This window comes from Geotrypetes seraphini, chromosome 19 (assembly GCF_902459505.1).
Source record: "Geotrypetes seraphini chromosome 19, aGeoSer1.1, whole genome shotgun sequence".
Lineage (NCBI taxonomy): Eukaryota > Metazoa > Chordata > Amphibia > Gymnophiona > Dermophiidae > Geotrypetes > Geotrypetes seraphini.
In genome coordinates this window covers 5,943,937-5,966,906 of record NC_047102.1, presented here as the reverse complement: position 1 = coordinate 5,966,906, position 22,970 = coordinate 5,943,937, and the positions used below count along the sequence as shown (strand labels likewise).

At 40.6% G+C, this 22,970-nt stretch overlaps 1 protein-coding gene across 3 annotated transcripts in view; it reads right to left on the bottom strand.

The window, feature by feature from the left end:
• The window catches only part of CTTN (cortactin), a 43,330-nt gene extending 20,840 nt beyond the window's left edge, over positions 1-22,490 (bottom strand). For 2 of the 3 annotated variants that reach the window (XM_033928103.1, XM_033928105.1), the window contains exons 1-9: positions 22,308-22,490; positions 19,348-19,431; positions 19,113-19,186; positions 16,581-16,710; positions 12,739-12,849; positions 10,971-11,025; positions 7,601-7,711; positions 3,701-3,811; positions 638-748 (exon numbers count right to left, since the gene is read on the bottom strand). In XM_033928103.1, the coding sequence (XP_033783994.1) occupies positions 638-748; positions 3,701-3,811; positions 7,601-7,711; positions 10,971-11,025; positions 12,739-12,849; positions 16,581-16,710; positions 19,113-19,186; positions 19,348-19,431 (787 nt within the window). In that variant the 5' untranslated portion in view covers positions 22,308-22,490. Of the gene's footprint in view, positions 1-637; positions 749-3,700; positions 3,812-7,600; positions 7,712-10,970; positions 11,026-12,738; positions 12,850-16,580; positions 16,711-19,112; positions 19,187-19,347; positions 19,432-22,071; positions 22,255-22,307 lie in introns of those variants that run through there. The other variant, XM_033928104.1, reaches the window with a different exon arrangement.
• Positions 22,491-22,970: the final 480 nt, after the last annotated feature.

Genomic DNA, 22,970 nt, shown 5'->3' with positions numbered 1-22,970 from the left:
GCTTGCAGGAATGGGGCAGGAAAAGAACTTGATGGGTCGAGACGGGAAAATGAGTTAGAACATAAGCAGTGCCTCCGCCGGGTCAGACCCTAGGTCCATCCCGCCCAGCGGTCCGCTCCCGCGGCGGCCCATCAGGCCCATTGCCTGAGCAATGGTCCCAGACTATCCCTATAACCTACCGCTACTCTTATCTGTACCCCTCAATTAAGCTCTGCCTTAATCGCACAAGCCTCGAAACACTTATGATTTTAAATTGGTTGAGGCTTGTGCAGATGAGGACAGAGCTTGCAGGAATGGGGCAGGAAAAGAACTTGATGGGTCGAGACGGGAAAATGAGTTAGAACATAAGCAGTGCCTCCGCCGGGTCAGACCCTAGGTCCATCCCGCCCGGCAGTCCGCCCCCCGCGGCGGCCCAACAGGTCACGACCTGTCTGAATCACCAGAAGGGGCCCCCTTGGTTTCTCATTGAAGTCCTATTTTCCCATCGTGTCATTCTCTACTGCAAACTACAATTCACATGCATATGGTTTTAGCGATGTTTTGCTATTGCTTGAGGAAAATATTAAACGAACAGCCATCTTATTTTTTTTCCTGACCCTTTTAAGGTTAATCATTAAGAAAGAAAAGGGGACAAAACCTTTTTGAGACTCATGTTTTTCCGTTTTGCCTTGGTATTCAAAGCCAACGGCGCTTTTGTCCACATTTTCCTTGTCCACGCCATATTTACCACCAAAGCCTTTGGAATAATCTGCAGATGACAGAAAAGAACAGATTTGAACAGTTTAATCATTTTTATTACTGTGCAAGCTTTGCAAAATCGTAGAGCTATAAAGATTCGAGAAATCCTTGCACTAACGATGCGCATCTCATTAGGAAATCTACACACACATACAGCTTAACTTAACATTTGTATACCGCATTACCCTTCAGTTCTACGCGGTTTAACAAAAGTAAAATACTGCTACAACACAGAATGAAATACATTTTCAATCTTTCAAAAATGTCCTAAATAAATAAAGTCTTTATGTTTCCTAAAATTTTGATATGATGTAGATGTAAAGAATAATTGATGAAAATCAGAATCCCAAATAGCTGCCTGAAATGACAGTAGTCAATTATGATATCTTTTATAACGGCAACCTTTGGGCGATGCAAAATCAAAAAAGGAAGCTATCTGAGTAGAACGTCTATGATGGGAAAAAATAGATCGATCAGCTAAATAGGTCTGGAGCCATACCAGATATTACTTTGTAACACAGGCACTTAAAGTGCACTCTAGCTCCCATGGGGAGCCAATGCAGCTCCCTGTAATAAGGCGTTATGTGGTCTGTTTTTTTAAATTATGGACAGGCCAGGAAAAGTTTCATCTTATCTGGATTTAATTTCAATTTGAAATCACTCATCTAGTTATCAACTATTAGAATCACCGAAGACATGAACTGAATGACTACAGATAGTTGAGAGGTTAAAGAAATTATAAGAACGGTCAGACCAATGGTCCATCAAGCCCAGTAGCCCGTTCTCACGGTGACCAATCCAGGTCGCTAGTATCTGGCCAAAACCCAAAGAGTAGCAACATTCCATGCTACCGATCCAGGGCAAGCATTATGATGGTTATATCATCAGCATAACTATATAGTTGAATTCCTTGATTTGCCAATCTTGTCCCTTAAGATGCTAGATATATATTGAACAACAATGGCAAAGACAGGATCCCTGTGAGCCACCACAGGAGTTGTCCCATGCACCTGTTGGGTTATATTGGAGGTGGATGCCAGGACGCACTTACTAACAATCGGAACCAATTGCGGTCGTAAGTGGAAATTATGCACTGTTAGAGCATACTTTAATACTTTTTCCTTTATTAGTGCAATCTGATTCTCAGTGCCTTCAAAAAAAATCTCTATAGTTTGCGAATGATTCAAAATACTACTGTAAGATTAATTTTTAATCTAAAGAAATCAGACCATGTTACACCTTACAATCAAAGGTTGCATTGGCTTCCAAATGAAGCTAGAGTAACATTCAAATTTGGAATTTTTTTTTTTTTTAATTATAAAGTGCTAAAGTGAGGGGTCTCAAAGTCCCTCCTTGAGGGCCGCAATCCAGTCGGGTTTTCAGGATTTCCCCAATGAATGTGCATGCACTGCTTTCAATGCATATTCATTGGGGAAATCCTGAAAACCCGACTGGATTGTGGCCCTAAAGGAGAGGCTTTGAGATCCCTGTGTTACATGGTCTCGCAGCAGATTACATGGTGGATCATTTTACATTTGCAAACTCTAGACGCTCTCAACGGTCCTTTCTTCCAGTTAAGGACTGCCAGTACAAAAACACTTTATAATAATCTACTTTCACTTCAAACAGCAATGAGAGGGTAATGCGGAATACAATTACTTTGTTATGTTATGGGTGCCAAATCTCTACACGTGCTTATATCTCATCTCTCTCGAAGGCAACACGTAGCTTTTTGAGTTTTTATAAAATAAGATTCGCTGGACGCTTCTACGTAAAGTTACACCTATTCCAAAGTAGTTTCAAGTTTAATAATAATTTGATGTATTGCTATCATAATTCTAAATGATTGTACAAAATAACTTATTACAAAGACAAAAACTAATGAGATACAGAAGGGAGAGGGTGAACTACAATGAGATCGAGAAAAGAGCACAAAAAAAGAACAAAACAAAAGGAGGGGAAGGGAATTCAATCTGTAAAGATTCAAGAAAAGAAGCTATGAAGGGGAACTAGTGTTAGTACTTGAAAGCATCTCTATAAAGGCATAACTTTTCTCCTACGCTTACATGAATATACATAGAGTTTCAAGTTTATTAGGTATTTATATACTGCCTATCAAGGTTTATCTAAGCGGTTTTACACTCAAACTCAAGCATTTTTCCCTTTCTGTCCCGGTGGGCTCACACTCTATCTAATGTACCTGGGGCTATGGAAGACTGAGTGACTGGCCCAGGGTCACAAGGAGCAGCACGGGGTTTGAACCCACAACCCCAGGGTGCTGAGGCTGTAGATCCAACCACTGCACCGCCTGCAACTGGGACGCAGAAATCAGGCCCAAAAATGCACTGCTGAACATACTTGAGCAGAACTAGAAGTGGAGTGAAATTTAAGATTCTCTGTCTGGTACATAAGGCCTTCTCTAAGGATGTTTCTCCTTTACTGTATCGCTGATGCCAGATATATCCAACCCATTCCTTACATTCTGGAACTACAAGGTGACTGCAGCTTCCAAACTTTAAATGGAATTATCATGCAGGTGGATCATTTTCAACGGCGCATTATTATTTATGAATGAAATAAAGTACCTTAGATGGACAGAGAATTATTATACTTTTAGAAAATAATTGAAAGCAGTTTTGTTTACAGAGACATTTGCTCTCCAGATTTAATGTGCTGTTAAGATTGAATTATGGATTTGACAGACATAATTTGGGATATTAATGGATGATTTATGCCTGTCTGTATATTGTTAATCTTATTTTGTTCTATTTTATTTGTGGCTGTACTCCACCTAGAAACTCATGATAGAGCAGAATAGAGGATTAATTTTTTGGTTCCCCCTCAAATGCTCCATGTATCTGGCTCCAAGTTTCCAAAGTTAAAGTTTTAACACTCTCCTACATGGAATGCATGCATACAACAAATAAGAGGAAAAAATAAAACCTTGTACACATTTACAGACCTTTTTGTGATTCGTGCTTCTCAGTTTTGCCCTGGTAATCAAAGCCCATGGCGCTCTTGTCCACACGGTCAGCCTGAACCCCGTATTTACCACCAAACCCAGTTGCATAGTCTAAGAAAGCAAAAGGGATACAATTAGCATTTGCTGTCCAGCTTGCCACTTCAAGGCCCACTCTTTGGAGGGATAACATCCTTTGTTTTGTTTGTTTGTTTTAAATCAGAAAACTGCATTTCAAAATGTTGTACAAACTGCAAACTGAAGTTCCGACAGCAAGAGAGCCAAAACGAAGGGAAGCTGTTCATGTTGAGAAGACAGCTGCTGTAATTTCTCTGCAATATCAGTATAAAAAAAAACCTAAGTGGCTGAAAAATTTCAGCAGCTCCTTCTCCGAAACCAATCGCAGGATGGACCAGTTCTGTTCATAAAGCTGCAAAATTAATTGTTGTTAGGTGCCATCGGCTCGTGTTCAAGCCCTAGCAACTTGATGTTGATATCAAGTTTTCATGGCAGACAAAATTAAGAGATGGGACCAAATTGGGTTCGTGTGCGCGAGAACCAGAGAACATATGATCTTTGAAACAGAAAGAGCTTGCCCTGTAAAATCAAATGTAGAATATAATGGGGTTAACACAGATCATGTTTTAACATAATGGGATCAAATGAACCATATTCTGTAGCAAGATGTTCTTAATATTAGGCTTTATAATTCACTAGTCAATGCAAAAAACAAAAACAAATAAACAACCTAATAAAAGCAAAGTGTGTGTTTACAACATGTTCACACGCATCACTGGAAGCCCTGAATATGTCTACCCTAGAGGAAAGGAGAGACAGGGGATATATGATTCAGACGTTCAAATACTTAAAGGGTATTAACGTAGAACAAAATCTTTTCCAGAGAAAGGAAAATGGTAAAACCAGAGGACATAATTTGAGGTTGAGGGGTGGTAGATTCAGGGGCAATGTTAGGAAATTCTACTTTACGGAGAGGGTGGTGGATGCCTGGAATGCGCTCCCTAGAGAGGTGGTGGAGAGTAAAACTGTGACGGAGTTCAAAGAAGCGTGGGATGTACACAGCATGGGATGAAAGAAAGAAAGAGAGAGAAAGACAAAGAAAGAGAGAGAGAGAAAGAGAGAGAGAAAGGGAAAGAAAAAGAGAGAGAAAGAGAGAGAGAAAAAAAGAGAGAAAGACAAAGAAAGAGAGAGAGAGAAAGGGAAAGAAAGAGAGAGTGATAGTGAGAGAAAGAAAGAGAGAGAAAGACAAAGAAAGAGAGAGAGAGAAAGCGAGAGAGAAAGGGAAAGAAAAAGAGAGAGAAAGAGAGAAAAAAAGAGAGAAAGACAAAGAAAGAGAGAGAGAGAAAGGGAAAGAAAGAGAGAGTGATAGTGAGAGAAAGAAAGAGAGAGAAAGACAAAGAAAGAGAGAGAGAGAAAGGGAAAGAAAGAGAGAGTGATAGTGAGAGAAAGAAAGAGAGAGAAAGACAAAGAAAGAGAGAGAGAGAAAGAGAGAGAGAAAGGGAAAGAAAAAGAGAGAGAAAGAGAGAGAGAAAAAAAGAGAGAAAGACAAAGAAAGAGAGAGAGAGAAAGGGAAAGAAAGAGAGAGTGATAGTGAGAGAAAGAAAGAGAGAGAAAGACAAAGAAAGAGAGAGAGAGAAAGCGAGAGAGAAAGGGAAAGAAAAAGAGAGAGAAAGAGAGAAAAAAAGAGAGAAAGACAAAGAAAGAGAGAGAGAGAAAGGGAAAGAAAGAGAGAGTGATAGTGAGAGAAAGAAAGAGAGAGAAAGACAAAGAAAGAGAGAGAGAGAAAGGGAAAGAAAGAGAGAGTGATAGTGAGAGAAAGAAAGAGAGAGAAAGACAAAGAAAGAGAGAGAGAGAAAGAGAGAGAGAAAGGGAGAGAGAAAGAGAGAGAGAAAGAGAGAAAAAAAGAGAGAAAGACAGAGAAAGCGAGAGAGAAAGGGAAAGAAAAAGAGAGAGAAAGAGAGAGAGAAAGAGAGAAAAAAAGAGAGAAATACAAAGAAAGAGAGAGAGAGGTGGTGGAGAGTAAAACTGTGACTGAGTTCAAAGAAGCGTGGGATGAACACAGAAGATTTAGAATCAGAAAATAATATTAAAGATTGAACTAAGGCCAGTACTGGGCAGACTTGCACGGTCTGTGTCTGGCCGTTTGGTGGAGGATGGGCAGGGGAGGGCTTCAATGGCTGGGAGGGTGTAGATGGGCTGGAGTAAGTCTTAACAGAGATTTCGGCAGGTGGAACCCAAGCACAGTACTGGGTAAAGCTTTGGATTCTTGCCCAGAAATAGCTAAGAAGAAAAAAAAAAATTTAAATTGAATCAGGTTGGGCCAACTGGATGGACCATTCGGGTCTTTATCTGCCGTCATCTACTATGTTACTATGTTACTATGTATTACAGAGTGCACTATGCACAAAGGGGTAGATTCTAGGACATACGGCAGATAATTATTCTTTGGAGTATTTTCCGCTTTACGGGTTGCCAGTAAAATACTGTATTCTTTTCAACTTGATTTTGATGGTATTTATAGCCAGTAAGGGGAATCTTCCAATTTTTTGTCAAAATATATAATACTGTATGTACCAGATAGATCTTTGTGTTCAAGCCAGCAATTCCTCTTACAAGTGTGCCATCTGTCCGTCAGGTCTTAACTTCCACTTTTAGGGATACTATGTGGTAAGTTGTGAGCCCCGTGTTTTGGAACGATTTGCTTGATTTGGTACGTAATATTTCTTCATTGCTCACGTTTAAAGCCTTCAGTCAAATATAGACAAGGGGTAATACTTGAAACACTTTCCAAGAATGAGTGATAAAAGGACGTATGTTGAAATAAAGAAATCACTCAATGATATGTTTGTAAATACGCTATGTTGATGATATAGATGAGTCTACAAATATTTATGCTCAGAATCATGGAGGGGGGTGCTGGGGATAAACCCCAGGACCAACCACCTCACTGCCCAATCATCGCATGTAAAAAGTAGACACCATATTATATCAAATAAATGTTTTTCTGGGACCTGCAAGCTCTCAGATAAGTTTGCTGAGTCTCTTAATAATTTAGTAGACGTTCACAACAGAAAAACATTTATTTGATATAATATGGTGTCTACTTTTTACATACGATGATTGTGAGGTGGTTGGTCCTGGAGTTTATCCCCAGCACCCCCCTCCATGATTCTGAGCATAAATATTTGTAGACTCATCTATATCATCAACATAGCGTATTTACAAACATATCATTGAGTGATTTCTTTATTTCAACATGTTTAAAGCCTAGCTAAAAGTTTATTTATTTTGGAAAGCATTTCCAGATTTGACTATGAATTAACTTTTTAGGGGTGTTTTGCGTTATGTATGAACTGAAAACCTGGGAACCAGGCAGAAGACACAAATTTTAGTCTGTTCTTTTAATACTTTATTGTATTATGGCGCTCTTTTTTTAAAATTTTGAATTGTTCTCCTTTTTGTATGGATTGTTTATACATGGGTGCAAAGTACTATATAAGAAAGAACACAACTGCACAAATTAAATCGCACACTCAGTAATTCGCAGGATTTTCCGACTGCCTCTTCCTGGTACTAAAGTCATGGTTTCACCAATCAGGAGCTGCTTTGACACACTGTCTGGCGTATCAAAGCATCTCCTGATTGGTGAAACCATGACTTTAGTAGCAGGAAGAGGCAGTCGGAAAATGTGCCCGGCTTTGTAAGTACAATTTAAGCACCCGCCGGCACCCCAGCTGCCCTCTCCTGTCTTCGATAAGCTGAAAAACCGTAATCGCAGTTTTTCAAAATTCGCGGGGATTCCTGGAACAGAACCCCTGTGAATTTCAGGGGAGTACTGTATCTACACATATAATCCGCATACAAAGCCTGCAAACATTTACTGACCTTTCTGTGATTCGTGCTTCTCAGTTTTGCCCTGGTAATCGAAGCCCATAGCGCTCTTGTCCACACGATCAGCCTGCACCCCGTATTTACCACCAAAACCGGTTGTATAGTCTAAGAGTCAAGACAAAAACCCATGAAATCCTGGGGACTAGGCCGCATGTGCTGCCCAACCCGCTCAACAGCAAAAAGGTTGATGCTATCACCACAGCAGCTTAACAGAGATAAGACAGTGCACGCTGTGCAGCTTACGCACGACTATTCCAGATTCAGGATATTCCCCTTCAGGGTCTTTCTAACCTCTCAAACAAACTATTTCTCATTTGGATGTTTTATTGTACTCCGCATAGAATTGCAAGATATGCAGAATATATATATATATTTTTTTTGTAAATCTTTATTCATTTTTATACGTACCATAAGTGTGATAATACATAAATATATTTGCACATTGAGAATATCATTTATAATACCAATCACCAAATATCACCAATAATACCAATCATAAAATCTTATCTCCCTCCCTTCCCACCCCTTCATAAGTAATTAAATTACTTTATATAAGATGTTATACTTAAAATACCCTCCCTCCCTGAAAAATGAACTTTAAGAATTAAGGGAAAAGTAACATCTAATCATTACAAAATTTTGTTAATGGCTACCACACATCTTGAAATTTCCTAATATATCCTCGCTGTGTTGCTATTACTCTTTCCATTTTATACATATGACATAATGAATTCCACCCAAAATTATAACCTAGTCTACTCCAGTTCTTCCAGTTATAAGTAATTTGTTGAATGGCAACCCCAGTCATGAGTAATAGCTTGTTATTATTTGATGATATCTGACTCTTTGCTCTCATTGACATACCAAATAATACAGTATCATAGGACAATGCCACTGGATTTTCTAATAAACAATTAATTTGGTCCCAAATAGAATATATATTTTTAAAATAAATAAACTCGCCCCCAAGCTCTGTGTGACCAGTATCAGTCTCCCAAAGGCCCATTCCATACTATGCATAAAGGGAGAAGATGAACAAGAAAATAGCTGAAATGCAAGCTCTAAATCTGTCCTTATTCCTTAAAAGTCCTGGTGCATCAATTCATTCCAATTATAATTTCAAATACTCTTCTTTCCATTTCCTTTAATTCTTGGAATTTTTATACAGATCAGCAACATAAGTTAAGCAGTAATCCTACAGATAGCTACATATGTTTAAACTGTTAAGCATATTTATACTAGAGAATGACACGGGGACTAATTTTTCCCTGTCCCCACGGGAACTCATTTTCCCGTCCCAGCGAGTTCTTTTCCTGTCTCTGCCCCATTCCTGCAAGCTCCGTCCTCATCTGCACAAGCCTCAAACGCTTTAAAATCCTAAGTAGCAACATTCTAGAGCTCAGATTGTGATGTCATAATGCCTCATTCCACCAATGCCTAAGCTCTGTCCTCATCTGCACAAGCCTCAAACGCTTTCAAATCCTAAGTAGCAACATTCTAGAGCTCTGATTGTGATGTCATAATGCCTCATTCCACCAATGCCTAAGCTCCGTCCTCATCTGTACAAGCCTCAAACGCTTTAAAATCCTAAGTGGCAACATTCTAGAGCTCAGATTGTGATGTCATAATGCCTCATTCCACCAATGCCTAAGCTCCGTCCTCATCTGCCCAAGCCTCAAACGCTTTAAAATCCTAAGTAGCAACATTCTAGAGCTCAGATTGTGATGTCATAATGCCTCATTCCACCAATGCCTAAGCTTCATCCTCATCTGCACAAGCCTTGAACACTTTCAGAACACAAGTAGCAACATTCTAGAGCTCAGATTGTGATGTCATAATGCCTCATTCCACCAATACCTAAGCTCTGTCCTCATCTGCACAAGCCTTGAACACTTTCAGAACACAAGTAGCAACATTCTAGAGCTCAGATTGTGATGTCATAATGCCTCATTCCACCAGTGCCTAAGCTCCGTCCTCATCTGCACAAGCTTCCAACACTTGAACATCCTAAGTAGCAACATTCTAGAGCTCAGATTCTGATGTCATAATGCCTCATTCCACCAATGCCTAAGCTCCGTCCTCATCTGCACAAGCCTTGAACACTTTCAGAACACAAGTAGCAACATTCTAGAGCTCAGATTGTGATGTCATAATGCCTCATTCCACCAGTGCCTAAGCTCCGTCCTCATCTGCACAAGCTTCCAACACTTGAACATCCTAAGTAGCAACATTCTAGAGCTCAGATTCTGATGTCATAATGCCTCATTCCACCAATGCCTAAGCTCCGTCCTCATCTGCACAAGCCTTGAACACTTTCAGAACACAAGTAGCAACATTCTAGAGCTCAGATTGTGATGTCATAATGCCTCATTCCACCAATGCCTAAGCTCCGTCCTCATCTGCACAAGCCTTGAACACTTTCAGAACACAAGTAGCAACATTCTAGAGCTCAGATTGTGATGTCATAATGCCTCATTCCACCAGTGCCTAAGCTCCGTCCTCATCTGCACAAGCCTCAAACCCTTTCAAATCCTAAGTAGCAACATTCTAGAGCTCAGATTGTGATGTCATAATACCTCATTCCACCAATGCCTAAGCTCCGTCCTCATCTGCACAAGCCTCAAACACTTTAAAATCATAAGCGTTCGAGGCTTGTGTGGTTACGGCAGAGCTTGCAGGAAAGTGTCAGGGACAGCGACAAAACTCACTTGGACGGGGAAATTGAGTTCCTGCGAGGATGGGGAAAAATTGTCCCAGTGTCATTCTCTAATTTATACTATAGGAAGGGCGCCATATCTCCACCTTGTATAAAATACAGTTCATAGACAACCCCGTGAAAGACAAAGGCGCGTGCCAAAGAAAATTACAGTTTTTAGGTGCTCCGACCAGGGGTTTTGTTGGGGAGTCCCCCCCCAGTTTACTTAATAGAGATCGCGCCGGCGTTGTGGGGGATTTGGGGGGGTACATTTCACTGTAAACTTAACTCTTTCCCTAAAAACAGGGAAAAAGTGAAGTTTTAAGTAAAATGTGGGGGGTTACAACCCCCCAAACCCCCCACAACGCGGCGCGATCTCTATTAAGTAAAGTGGGGGGGGTTCCACCCCACGCCCCCCCCCCCCCGTCGGAGCCCTAAAAACAGTAATTTTATGCGGCGCATGCCTCCGCGCTGCACTCAATTGTCTGCGCGCGCCTTTGTCCCGGCGCGCTTTTGACCTGACACCATAAAATACATAATGCTGTGTATTCTCTTATGGCAAACCAAATTCTGGTGGACATCTTGCCCCCCTCATATATACTCAAAAGAGCTCATCAAGAGTTTGCCAGTGTTGGAGCAGCCCAGTTAGCGCCATGCCTCACTTTTTACCTTTTTGGGACGCATGTTTCTCGGTCTTGCCCTGATATTCAAAACCCACAGCAGACTGAAAAAGAAAGAGTGAATTTTGTTCACAAATAGGAAGGTATCATGTCTCCCTACCGAAAGTTTAGACAGATCCAGTGAAGAAAGGGATTACAGCAATGTTGTCCCCTAAATACAAACCCAGACACCACTTTGGATATCCCCTCTCTAGGACCGCAGCAGAGTTTCCAACACATCACCAAGGGTCTACTCAAGTTCAATTTGTTTGGTATACCGCATATATAAAACCAGGGTTAATATCTAAGTGGTTTACAGTATCATAAAAAAAAGGGTCAGGAAACAAACCAAGACCGTTAACAAGGACAAGGTCTACAGCTGTTAACCCTTTCAGGACCAAGGGACATATTTGTCCCATAACTTTAAAATCCTATAAATTTTGATTGGGATAGTCTACAGTTCTAAATTTGATATGTACGGATTCCATATGATACTGCCTTTATGTAAACAAACTGGTTCCGACATTCATTCATTAGCGTCGTTGCCAGATTGACGAGAAGATTCACTTGCCACACTGTCCATAAGCCAGAAGTTTGATTTTTTAAAAAAAAAATAATGATATTTCACAAAAAAAATCAATTTTTTGGCATCTGCAAGCCCTTTTTACCATAAAAATGTCGTCAAAACCACAAAAATTGGCCTACGATCCTTATGGTCCTGAAAGGGTTAAGGAATGAACGGAGAGGTTAGTCACAATGAATTCTAGGAGGGTATGGAGAAGGGGAGAAGGATAAAACATTAGACCCCTCATTTACAAACGCATAGCGTGGGTTTTAGCGCTAGCAGCGGCGGTAACTGCTCCGACGCTCATAGAATTCCTTATGAACGTTGGAGCAGTTACCGCCACTTGCAGGCGCTAAAACCCGTGCTGTGTGTTCATAAGAGGAGATAAGTTTAGGAATTTTTTAAAAAAGGGTCTGTAATAAAACTGTTACTCTGTTCTGTCGGACTGTGAACAGAATGCCTGCGAGAAATAGAATACTTTTAATCGTGCCCGATTCATGATTACACAATGAGAACATGAGAGCGTCATTCTGGGACAGACCAAAGGTCCATCAAGCCCAGTATCCTGTTTTCCAACAGTGGCCAATCCAGATCACAAGTACCTGGCAAGATCCCAAAAGAGCAAAACAGGTTTTATGCCGCTTATCCTAGAAATAAGCAGTGGGTTTTCCCAAGTCCATCTTTTAATAATGGCTTATGGACTTTTCTTTCAGAAAATTATCCAAACCTTTTTTTTAAATCCTGCTAAGCTAACTACTTTCATCACATTCTCTGGCAGTGTTAATTGTTGCAGTTGTCCAAATTTTGCCGCATCCGAGTAAATGAAACTATGGTTCAGGACTGACTAAATTAGGGGAACTGAGTAACTATTCTCTACTCTACTTATAGGCTCACCCCCACCTCCCCTTTTCACAACAGGCTGTCTGGAAAGGAGAGGGTGATGCAAAACATACCTGCTCTGACTGTGAAGAGTATTGGAGTTGTGTTCAAGCCTCTCCTTTCTCTCATCACCCCACCCCCCCTCCAAAATAAAGTTCTTTGCCCAAATTTCAAAGCAACACATGAGGTATGGGATACCAAAATCCTCTAAGAGTTTCCCTTCCATTTAAATTTTCTGCAGAATCTTATGCTTCGTACATTTATAATTTGCCCCTGGGGCTTGCTTCAGATGATAGAACTAAACAAACAAACAAAAAAAATACAAACCACTTGCCTGATCGACTCGGTCCACCTGAACACCAAACTTGCCCCCAAATCCTTTGGTAGAATCCACTTGAGAGCAGTGTTTGGAAAGTTTGGACTGGTACTCGTGGCCAAGAGCACACTGAGGAAGAAGTTTCCATCGTTAGGGTTTAACAACTCAAATAAAACCAAGTTTATGTCAAGACCACCAAACAATTACATTTATACGAGAACTGTGTGACAGCATAAATCAAACCTGTCGCTATACCATAATTATTTCTTTATATACTGCTATAGCTTTCAGTTCAACGTAGTTAACAGAAAAAGAAAACTGAACCTATTCAGTGAATAACATTTGAGAAGGATTTTAAAAAAATCTCTTGCCTAAAATTATTACAGGATATATTTGGAGAGAATGTACATATAGAGTTTTACTTAGGGCATTTTTTTCACAAGTACAAGCATTTCATGCAGGATTAGTTAATTCTTCTATTTGTATCAAATGTGAGAAGGATTCCAATACTTTGTCTCATGCGTTTTGGAAATGTCATCTGATGAAATCTTTCTGGTCTGCCATCCTATTATTTTTGGGGTCATTATGGAATTGTCAATTGGTTGAATCTCCAAAAGGTGTGTTGTTTGGTAAAGCAGCAGCTTGTGGGGTTTTTGGACATGAAAGATGTATTCTTTTTCAAAAAGCATGTATGATTGGTCATAAATGCATATTACAATATTGGTTACAAAAAGATCCTCCAAATTATTGGCATTGGAGGAATCAATTCCATCGTTTAATTTTATTTGAGGTTTTTGAGGTTTGTAAACTTCCTAAAAGAACACGATTATTTTTAAAAATCTGGGATCCTTATATACAAAAATTATCCTCGAAAGCAAGAAGTATGATTCTTAATACTTTATATTAGATTTAAAAAAAAAAAATATATATATATATATATATTTTTTTTTTTTTAATTTAATGTTTTATGTCACCTTTCATTCTAGAGTAGGGAGGGAAATTGGAATGATTTTGATATATATATATGAAGTAATAAGGGGGGATATAGGGAAAAAATAGTTTAGATATATTAAAATATATGTTGGAGGAATGATAAAATGTTTATGCAAATGAAAAATGTGATGTAGGAGGATGTTCTTTGCAGTTGAATTCATGGTAAAACATTGTTTAATTGTGCTCAAAAATGTTATAAATTAATTGTGCTAAAAAAAAAAAAAAATTTTCTCATGTTTCTGTGTAATTCACAAGATATCAGGGGCAGTTCTCCAAAGTGGCAGAAAATTTAAGAGACTGCAAATTCATTTGTATGCTCGTGACAATCCTGCCTTCTCTAAAAGGCTAAAACCCTTGTAGCCAGAGATAAGTTATCCAGATATTAATTTCTTGTCACCTGAAGAACATAAGAATAGCTTTAATGGGTCAGACCAATGGTCCATCAAGCCCAGTAGCCCGTCTTCATGATGGCCAATCCGGGCCAACAGTACCTGGCAAAAACCCAAAAGGAGTAGCAACATTCCAGAATCTCAAAGATTAGCAAGATTCCAGAACCCCAAATAATAGCAACATTCCACGCAGGATACCCAAAGAGTAGCAGGATTCTGGAATCCCCAGAGTAGCAACATTCCAGAATCTCAAAGATTAGCAAGATTCCAGAACCCCAAATAATAGCAACATTCCACGCAGGATACCCAAAGAGTAGCAGGATTCTGGAATCCCCAGAGTAGCAACATTCCAGAATCTCAAAGATTAGCAAGATTCCAGAACCCCAAATAATAGCAACATTCCACGCAGGATACCCAAAGAGTAGCAGGATTCTGGAATCCCCAGAGTAGCAACATTCCATGCTACCGATCCAGGGCGAGCAGTGGCTTCCCCCATGCCTTTCTCAATAACAGACTATGGACTTTTCCTCCAGGAAATTGTCCAAACCTGATCAAAACTACAGCAAAACCGTGTTCCTCAATGAGACATTAGGATGCGGCTTAGCTGATTATTTGTCTACAGACATTCTTCTTAAAAGATGCATTATTTGGAATCTTTTCGATACAGAGCTACACCAGGCATTCTTCCTTGGTCAAATTTGCAGTGCAATCAGAAGATAATTCTTCTCGCCACTTCCTTCTTGTGGCTTGCGTTTGAAAACCAAGTGCATGCTACACGGCGATAAGAAGCTTGCTCTGCCTCATCAGCTGGCAGCTTCCTCGATTTTCTATTTTGAGACTCCCAGCTGGTCTAACAACCCAGCATGTTCTGCCTTCCAGTCTAACCTGCTGAACTTATTTCAAGAGCCCACCCTTTCCTAAAACAAATATATAATAAAATCACAGGCAAGGCAGAGACATTTCACCGAATAAATGCAATTCCAGAGCTCAAAACAAAGAGCAAAAGAAAAACAGTAGCAGGGAATTATTGGCATCCAATGAGTGGGATGAAAATCTAATATGATGAGACTCAATGGGAAACCAAGGTGGCAAGGGGGCCCCTTCTGGTGACTTAGACAGGCCGTGACCTGTTCGGGCCGCCGCGGGAGCGGACTGCTGGGCAAGATGGACCTGTGGTCTGACCCAGCGGAGGCACTGCTTATGTTCTTATGTTCTTATGATAAAGAGAATTATAGCTACTCTTTAAGGTGCAGCACTAGCAGGCTCACCTGGAACAATTCAGCCTGAAATTTTAAAACAGCAATGTTCTCCATTTTCTTTCCAAACCTTCCGCTCTCAGGGAACAAATGCAATATGCTCTGCTAAACTTAACAGAGCTTATTACTTCTGCTTTAGCAGAGACTTTGGTGGAATAATATTTCACTGTAGTGAGCAGGACTGTGGAGTCAGAGTCAATAAAAACGTACCGACTCCGACTCCTGATAAATTTAAATTATAATTTTTAAAAAATACAGCAAGTTCAAATGTCTCATTTCACAAACAATAGTCATAATTAACACATTGTTTGTGGGCATTTTTTACCGATCTATGCTGAAAAGTGGGCAAAATTTTTTAATGTTGCACGGGAAATTACGTTTTGCATAAAATAGCTGTAACTTCTGAACCACTGCTTATTTTTGAATAAAACTTTCAGTTTCTTTTCTTATATTGAAATTCTTTATTATAATTTATAATAAAATAATTTAAAAATGTGTTCAAACAATTACAACATTCAAGGTTAATTTCAAAATTTTTAAAAACCACTCTTTGATACTGAAGAAATTTAAGGAAAGACAACTGAATTTACTGCTATTTTATTTACGATTTTGATCTCCCTTCTGACCTCAATTCCACAAATCATAAGGTATCTCTTCACCTAACGATAGATAATAAGTAATTTTTAATTCGCCGAATAGTCGTGTTTACACTTTTGCTGCACCCAGCACTAATTTGTAGAAACCGAGTTTTGTCAGCTCCCGCTATCTAGTGATAGTATGCGAAAAACTCGTTTCCTGCCAACAATGTGTTAAGTACTTCTCTGATGTAAGAATAAAGCCCAGTGCATAGCTGTATTTCTACTAGTGTGAAGTTCGGAGTCGTAGGATTTATCTACCGACTCCACAGCCCTGGAGCATTTTAACATACAAAGTTCTGTACTGAACCTTAACTAATTTTTGTTGATTTTGCACAATGAGCTGCATGCGACATTCCTTTTTATACCGATTCCAAATGCACGCTTCTCATCGGCTCCCAAAGGAGAAGTGCATTTGGAAATGCCTCCCTTTTGCCCCCTGCAACCTATACAAAATTCAGCCCTCCTCAGAGCTCCCATACAGGCATCATAGCAATACATGCACAGTATGCAAACGAGGATAAATGATGGTCAGATTCAGAGGGACCGTCTACTGCTGCATTATTCTAGTATTTGGCAAGCCTTACTTTATCCATGCGATCTTGCTGGATGCCAAACTTCCCGCCGTAACCGTGGGATGCTTTGGGCCCTGTTTCTAGCTCCTTTTCCTTCAAGTTCTGATGTTCCTGCGAAACATTCTCTCTCAGCCTGTGAATGCTGAAAAGATCCATAGCTAATATTATACAACAACCTGAAAACAGACTGCTTTGTACCTAGATGAACTGCAAAGTAATCATGCCTGCCAGAGGACATAGTGAAGTTATTTGATATACCGCCAATATTAAACAAGTTAAAATCTAAGCGGTTTACAATAAAAATTGGAGTGGGGAAGTAAAAACATTTAAACTAACTAAAAGGAAAAAAACCCAACATATAATATTGAACAATACTGGAGACAGAAGGGACAAGGCAAAAGGGTAGAATTCCCTCCCTGGAATCTTGAGGATTTGTATGGATCGCCGCAGTTTAAAAAAATGCTGAACACACAATTATTTGTTGATGCTATTTTATGAAATAGCATTGAAGAATGACTCGTTGTTGGTGCATATTGAAGAGAACTTTGATGGTCCTGTACTTTTGCACTTTTCTTAGTGTTATGCTTATGTGTGGCATGAAGGGATTTTGATTCTGATTTTATGCTGATTATATTGTTAGATTATAAATGCTATAAGAAATAATATGTGCAATGTATTGTTTGATAGAATATTATGTATGTTTTGTATGGAAACCACTTAGGTTTAAGTGGTCTCGAAATTTTATAAATAAATAAATGAAAATATTTGAAGAGGGAAGGAGAAAAGTCAAAAACATAAAGGAAATGGGATATTATATTCTTTATCAATATAAAAAAGCCAGTGAGAAACACCATGTTTCCCTGAAAATAAGACATAAGTCATTAATTTTGGGCCCAAAATTTTCAGGGTAGTTTTTTTTTTTTTTTAAATATACATGATCATCTCTCCCTTCCTCTCCTTCACCCCAATTCTTCCTCTTTTCTTTCTCTCCTCCCCATGTACAGCATCTTTCCTCCCCTCTCTCCCATTCCCTTGTGCCTTCCCTCTGCAACAACTTTCTATCCCTCCCTCCCTTTCCCCTGTGAAGAAGAACCCTTGCCCAGCTTCTATCCTTCCCTCCTTTCCATCCCTTTTGCAGCAGAACCCTTGAGCACCTCTCCGCACAGCCAAACCCCCGCTGAGGACCAACCACAGGGGACTCCAAAACGCTTCCCCAATTGGCCATTACGCCATCCATCACCCTCATGAGCCCCGTCCTTGGGAAGAAGGGAGGGCAAAGAGGAGCGAAAAAAACCCTTTAAAACAAAATGGAGAGCCTGGCGGGCCGCCGAAGTCAAGGCGCAGCCATGACAGTGGTGCCTCTCGACCGGGGGGGGGGGGGCAGGAGAGTAGCGCCCGGCCGCTGGTCAAGGGCTCCGCCACCGCAGTGCGTGCACCACCCAGCAAATGGCCACCACTGCCCCTTCCGTCCCCCCTCGGCGATGGTAAAGGTAAAAAGGGTCGGGTTCAAAACACTCGCAGACTCCATCTTCCCAGCAGCTGAGCTGCCCTGTTCCGAAGCTCCGTCCATCAGTCGGGGACCGCAACAAGGCACCTCCCACACCCAAGGCCTTTATTTCTCAGGGTAGCCGCGCAAAGAGGGACTAGGGCTTATTTTTGGATTAGGGCTTATATTAAAGACCTACCCTGAAAATCATGCTAGGGCTTATTTTCGGGGAAACACAGTAGTAGGCTTTTAATTGAGCTTTAAATGTTGAGAAATATCTTCCTGTGCGGAGGTAAAGGGGAAGGAAATTCTCAAGAGTAGGAGCCTACTGAAAAGGAAGAGTTTCTATGAACATCCCAAAATAACTGCCTACGCCCCCCCCCCTTTACAATACCGCAAAAGTGGTTTTTAGTGCTGGCTGGTGCACTGAAAGCTCTGCGCTGCTCTCAACACTTAAAGAGTTCCTATGCGCATCAGGAGCAGCGCAGAGTATTCAGCGCCGACAGTTCCTTCATTTACCCCCCTTTTTTTTTTTACAAAACCACTGAACAGTCAGCTTTGCTCCCGACACTCGTAGATGTTAGCAATAGTTTGAAACTGGAGACTTTAAAAAAAAAAAAAAAAAAGTCCTTGGGAAAGACTACAAAGGCAGAGTTTGAGGGATGAATTGAAAACTGTACACATATTCTAATGACCCCTACCGACAACATTTAGACCAAAGATGTTAATGTTGCAATCTTTTGAGGGAAGAATGTTATGCTGATGTTTGGAGTTTATTATTTGGTTAGAAATGTTAGCCTAGATTTAAAATATTTTTAGACACTGCGATAAGGGATATATCAAATGATGGGTCACCATAGCAGCTGCATTGGAAAAAATAATAAACACTGGATATACCCCTAAAAAGATGCATGGTTTCAGAAAATAATTAATTTTAGATATTATTTGGATTTAGCTCAGAGCATGTCACTTTCATGTAAAAAAAACTTGCACATAATCAAGTCAAAAAATGAATCATTATATGAGGCCACTCACATGTGCCAAGAAAATTAACTTACTTGATATGCTCTTGATGGCCAGATCCTTTCACCGTTTTCGCTCCCCATCGCTGTTCTTTTTCACTCACATCATTCTGTCAAGAAAAATCAAAAAGGGGAAGGAAAAATACCCCCCCACCATCTAAACCAAAAGAAATGCCTACCAGGGTTCCAGAGCAAAATGCTCTTGTTAACCTAACACAGTCAATTCTACACCACCAGCAAAGACAACATCTTGAGAACTTAGAACCCATACCACAAAATCAGGGTCCGTCTCCCAATCGTCATTGCCATCATCTGTGGAGATGGAAAAGGAATGACCAGCAGTAGCTTTCCACATCTAAAATTTCAAACGTAAAGTCAGATTATGTTATCCTCTCCTTGCTACCACAAAAGAAGCAACTGATTGTCTGCAGAGGGCCTGATCCACTAACCCCCCTCCCCCCAAAGACAAAGAATTGGGGGGGGGGGAAATAAAAGCCTTAGTAAGGCCAAGATTTTTTTTTTCTTCCAATAAGGAATCCACTAGCCCTGGGGTAGGCAATTCCAGTCCTCAAGAGCCACAGGCAGGTCAGGTTTTCAGGATAGCCACCATGAATATGTATGAGATGGATTTGCATGCACTACCTCCTTGAGATGCAAATCTCTCTCATGCCTATTTATTGTGGATATCCTGATCTGCCTGTGGCTCTTGAGGACCGGAATTGCCTACCCTTGCACTAGCCCAAATCTCATTAACGTACTAAACAGAAGATGTGACAATAAGTTTGGCATACATGCGAGACTCATCCTAGTCTGCCACAACATTTGATCTCTGGCATTTACACAAAGGTAATGGACTGGGTAGTGTAACACTAGTATCAACAATACATTAAGTGAAACAGTGGTAACCATTTACTCGGCCTCAGTACAGTACACTGATAATCACTAAGTCACCTTCAATGTTACAGGGAAGTGCCACTGACATTAAAAATTACGGTACAGAGAAGAAACGAATACTTCTAACTCATCTATTCAAAAAATAGAAAAAGAAATCATCGAAACAAATTCAAGAGACCTTAGTTAAAGACAATATTAACCTAAGGAAGAAGATTGAAATGCTTGAGAACAACTCACGTAGCAATAATTTAAGGTTAATTAACTTTCCAAGACTCGAGTTAGTAACACCTAGAGATATGCTTAAGAGATATCTAATGGAAAATTTAGAGATACCCGAGGATTCATTACCACCATTTTCAAGGGTTTATTATTTGCCTGATAAAGAACAAAATCAACAACCAAAAGTAAAATCTTCAGATCAAGAACTCTTAAACATTTCACAGATTTTAGAAACATCTGAGAAGGATTTAGCATCACCAGCCACTATGATTATTACTTTAGCTTTACCAATTGATAAAACATGGTTGTTAAAACTTTACTTTAAAAATAGACAAAAAAGCTTTCTTGGATATAAAATACAAATGTTCCCAGATTTGGCACGGGAGACGCAAAGGCGCCGCCGTGAATTTCTTCTTTTGAAACCTGGGGTTTTATCTCTGGGGGCAACTTTTTATTTGAGACACCCGTGTAAGTGTATTGTATATTACCGTACTTTTAAATATGTGTTTTTTGAACCATCACAACTGACCAACTTTGTGGCTATGTCTCGTCTGAATGTTAACAATCCTTGAGCCCTATAATTTGGATATTGTGACCCCATCTCAATGCTATAGCTCTCAGTTTCTTGTTATTATTACTGTTTTTCTATATAATTTCGCCAAGCTTCTTTAATTCTTGGATCTTAATTAGTGGACTTGAGCATAAATAGTATATTTGTTAACTTAGGAATTATATTACTATTGCATTTGATATCTATTATATTCTTGCTTTCTGTAGAAGTGTAATACTTGAAATTTAAGTTGAAAATAATTTAAAAAAAAAAATTACGGTACATTCTGTTCAGTTCAGTCCCAGAAAGCAGGCTCACTTGAGAAAAATTATTTAAGCACTTCCTAGGGCTCGAAATCACAGGGCACACAATTCTCTGAAAGAAATCCATCTTTTTGCTAGTTCTGCAAATTATAAGTGGCCTTTGGTCTCCATTCAAGAAAGAGAGCACAACAATATCCTTCAATCGCTCCGAAGTCTTAATGTAATATCTGGGGACCCAGAACAATTATTTTACAGCATATTAATATAAGCACGTCAATCACTCTGGATCTTTTATTACTGTATGTTAACCACACTAAGTTAATACTGAGTTTTCTTCTAAAAGAGATAACAGTACTGTACTGCTAAAAAGTTATTCCCACAAGATTTTATATATAGACATAGATACAATGAAACAAACATAAAAACAGTTACTTTTAACTTGAAGCTGAACAAAAGCACCCCAGACCCTTGCAACAATGTTTCCCCAGCTGGGTACCATTTCTTTAAGAATTTTTTGTAGGGTTTTGTCCCTGAATAGATATGTATTTCTATGGATGCAGAGCACACTCATAATAATAGCCTGCTTTGCATCTGAGAACTTGTCATAGCCTAAATATCTGAAAACATTTGCCAACTCAATTGTTTTAAACGCAATTTTCCCTCAATGCAATAAGTGTATAGAAAGCGTTTTCATGCGTCTGCCTGGAACTGAGACGAGTTAATTCTTACATTTTGTTCACCAACTTTTAGAAATGTTTTTATTTTCACTTCATGCCAGCTGTTTACTAAGCTGCGCTAGTGCATTGCCGCGTAGCTGCAGGGTTAGCATGCGCTCATCTGCTGCAAAACACTAGCGCACCTCAACCCTAGCGAAAAACGCAGGCCAAAGAAGACGTGGTGCACATGTGAAGTTGAAGCCAACCGCACACGGGGCATTTCCAACCACCTGACCAGCTGACTCACGCCTTCAATGGCTGCAGCCCTAGACCAGGGCAGTTCGTTCATTGCGCGTCAACCGAAGGGGCTGAAGGCGGCTACTTAAACCACCCAAAGCCCGCTTCCCCCCTACCTTTACTCAGGACCCGGCCACCTGCAAGAAAGGCGGGAGCAGGAGTCGCGCGGACTCGAAGGAAGGGCGCGAGCGAGCACCTGGAAGGCCTTCCGCGCGGTCACGCCTTGCCCCGCCAGCAGCCAACTCGCCGCGCTGCTCGCCCAGTCGCACGCGCGCACTCCCCTCCCCCGCGCTCTGACAGCTGCTCCGCTTCCCACCTGCCCCCCAAGCGCGCGCCGGCCGTTCCCCACTACCTTCCACTTCGTCGTCCAGGCGGCCCCCCCAGCCTTTCTTCTCCAGTCTCCCGCCCTGCCGGAAACAGGAAGTTGCGTGAGGGGAGGCGGGACGGGGGGGGGGTTGAAGGGAGCAGAGACTGGGCTGGGGGCTGCTGACCGGCCGCTGCCTCGCACCGCACTAGCTCGTCCGAGAGCGAATGGCCAGAGTCACGCGCAGTCGCCGAAGGTGTCTCGCGCCTGCGAAGCGTCTCGCGGACTTCTGGGCTTGCCACGCAGCCGCCGCAAATGCGAGACCTCGCGCTCGCTTCATGGTCCTGGAGGAAAACCCCCTTTGCATCTGAAAGGCAGAAGGTGGATTGTGCCTGTAGAACTAGGCTTTTACTGCACCAAATCGACTGCGGGGAAAAAAATGCCCATGCTCCCTTCCTTTGACTCTAGTGCATGGCTTTTAATACACTCACTAGAGTCAATAATTGATCATTAAGAGCGCATTTGCTATTCTATTAAATTACACACACAATTTTTAGCTCTTTTTTTTTTAATCAAGAAATTGTGGGTTTGTTTGTACACAAGTTTTCAGCCTCTACTCCACGGGTGGGGTGGCGCCTGCATTCTCAATCAAGAAAGCAAACAAAAATTCAAAACTATCACTCCAAAACAAAATCACCACTCAAGCCAAGA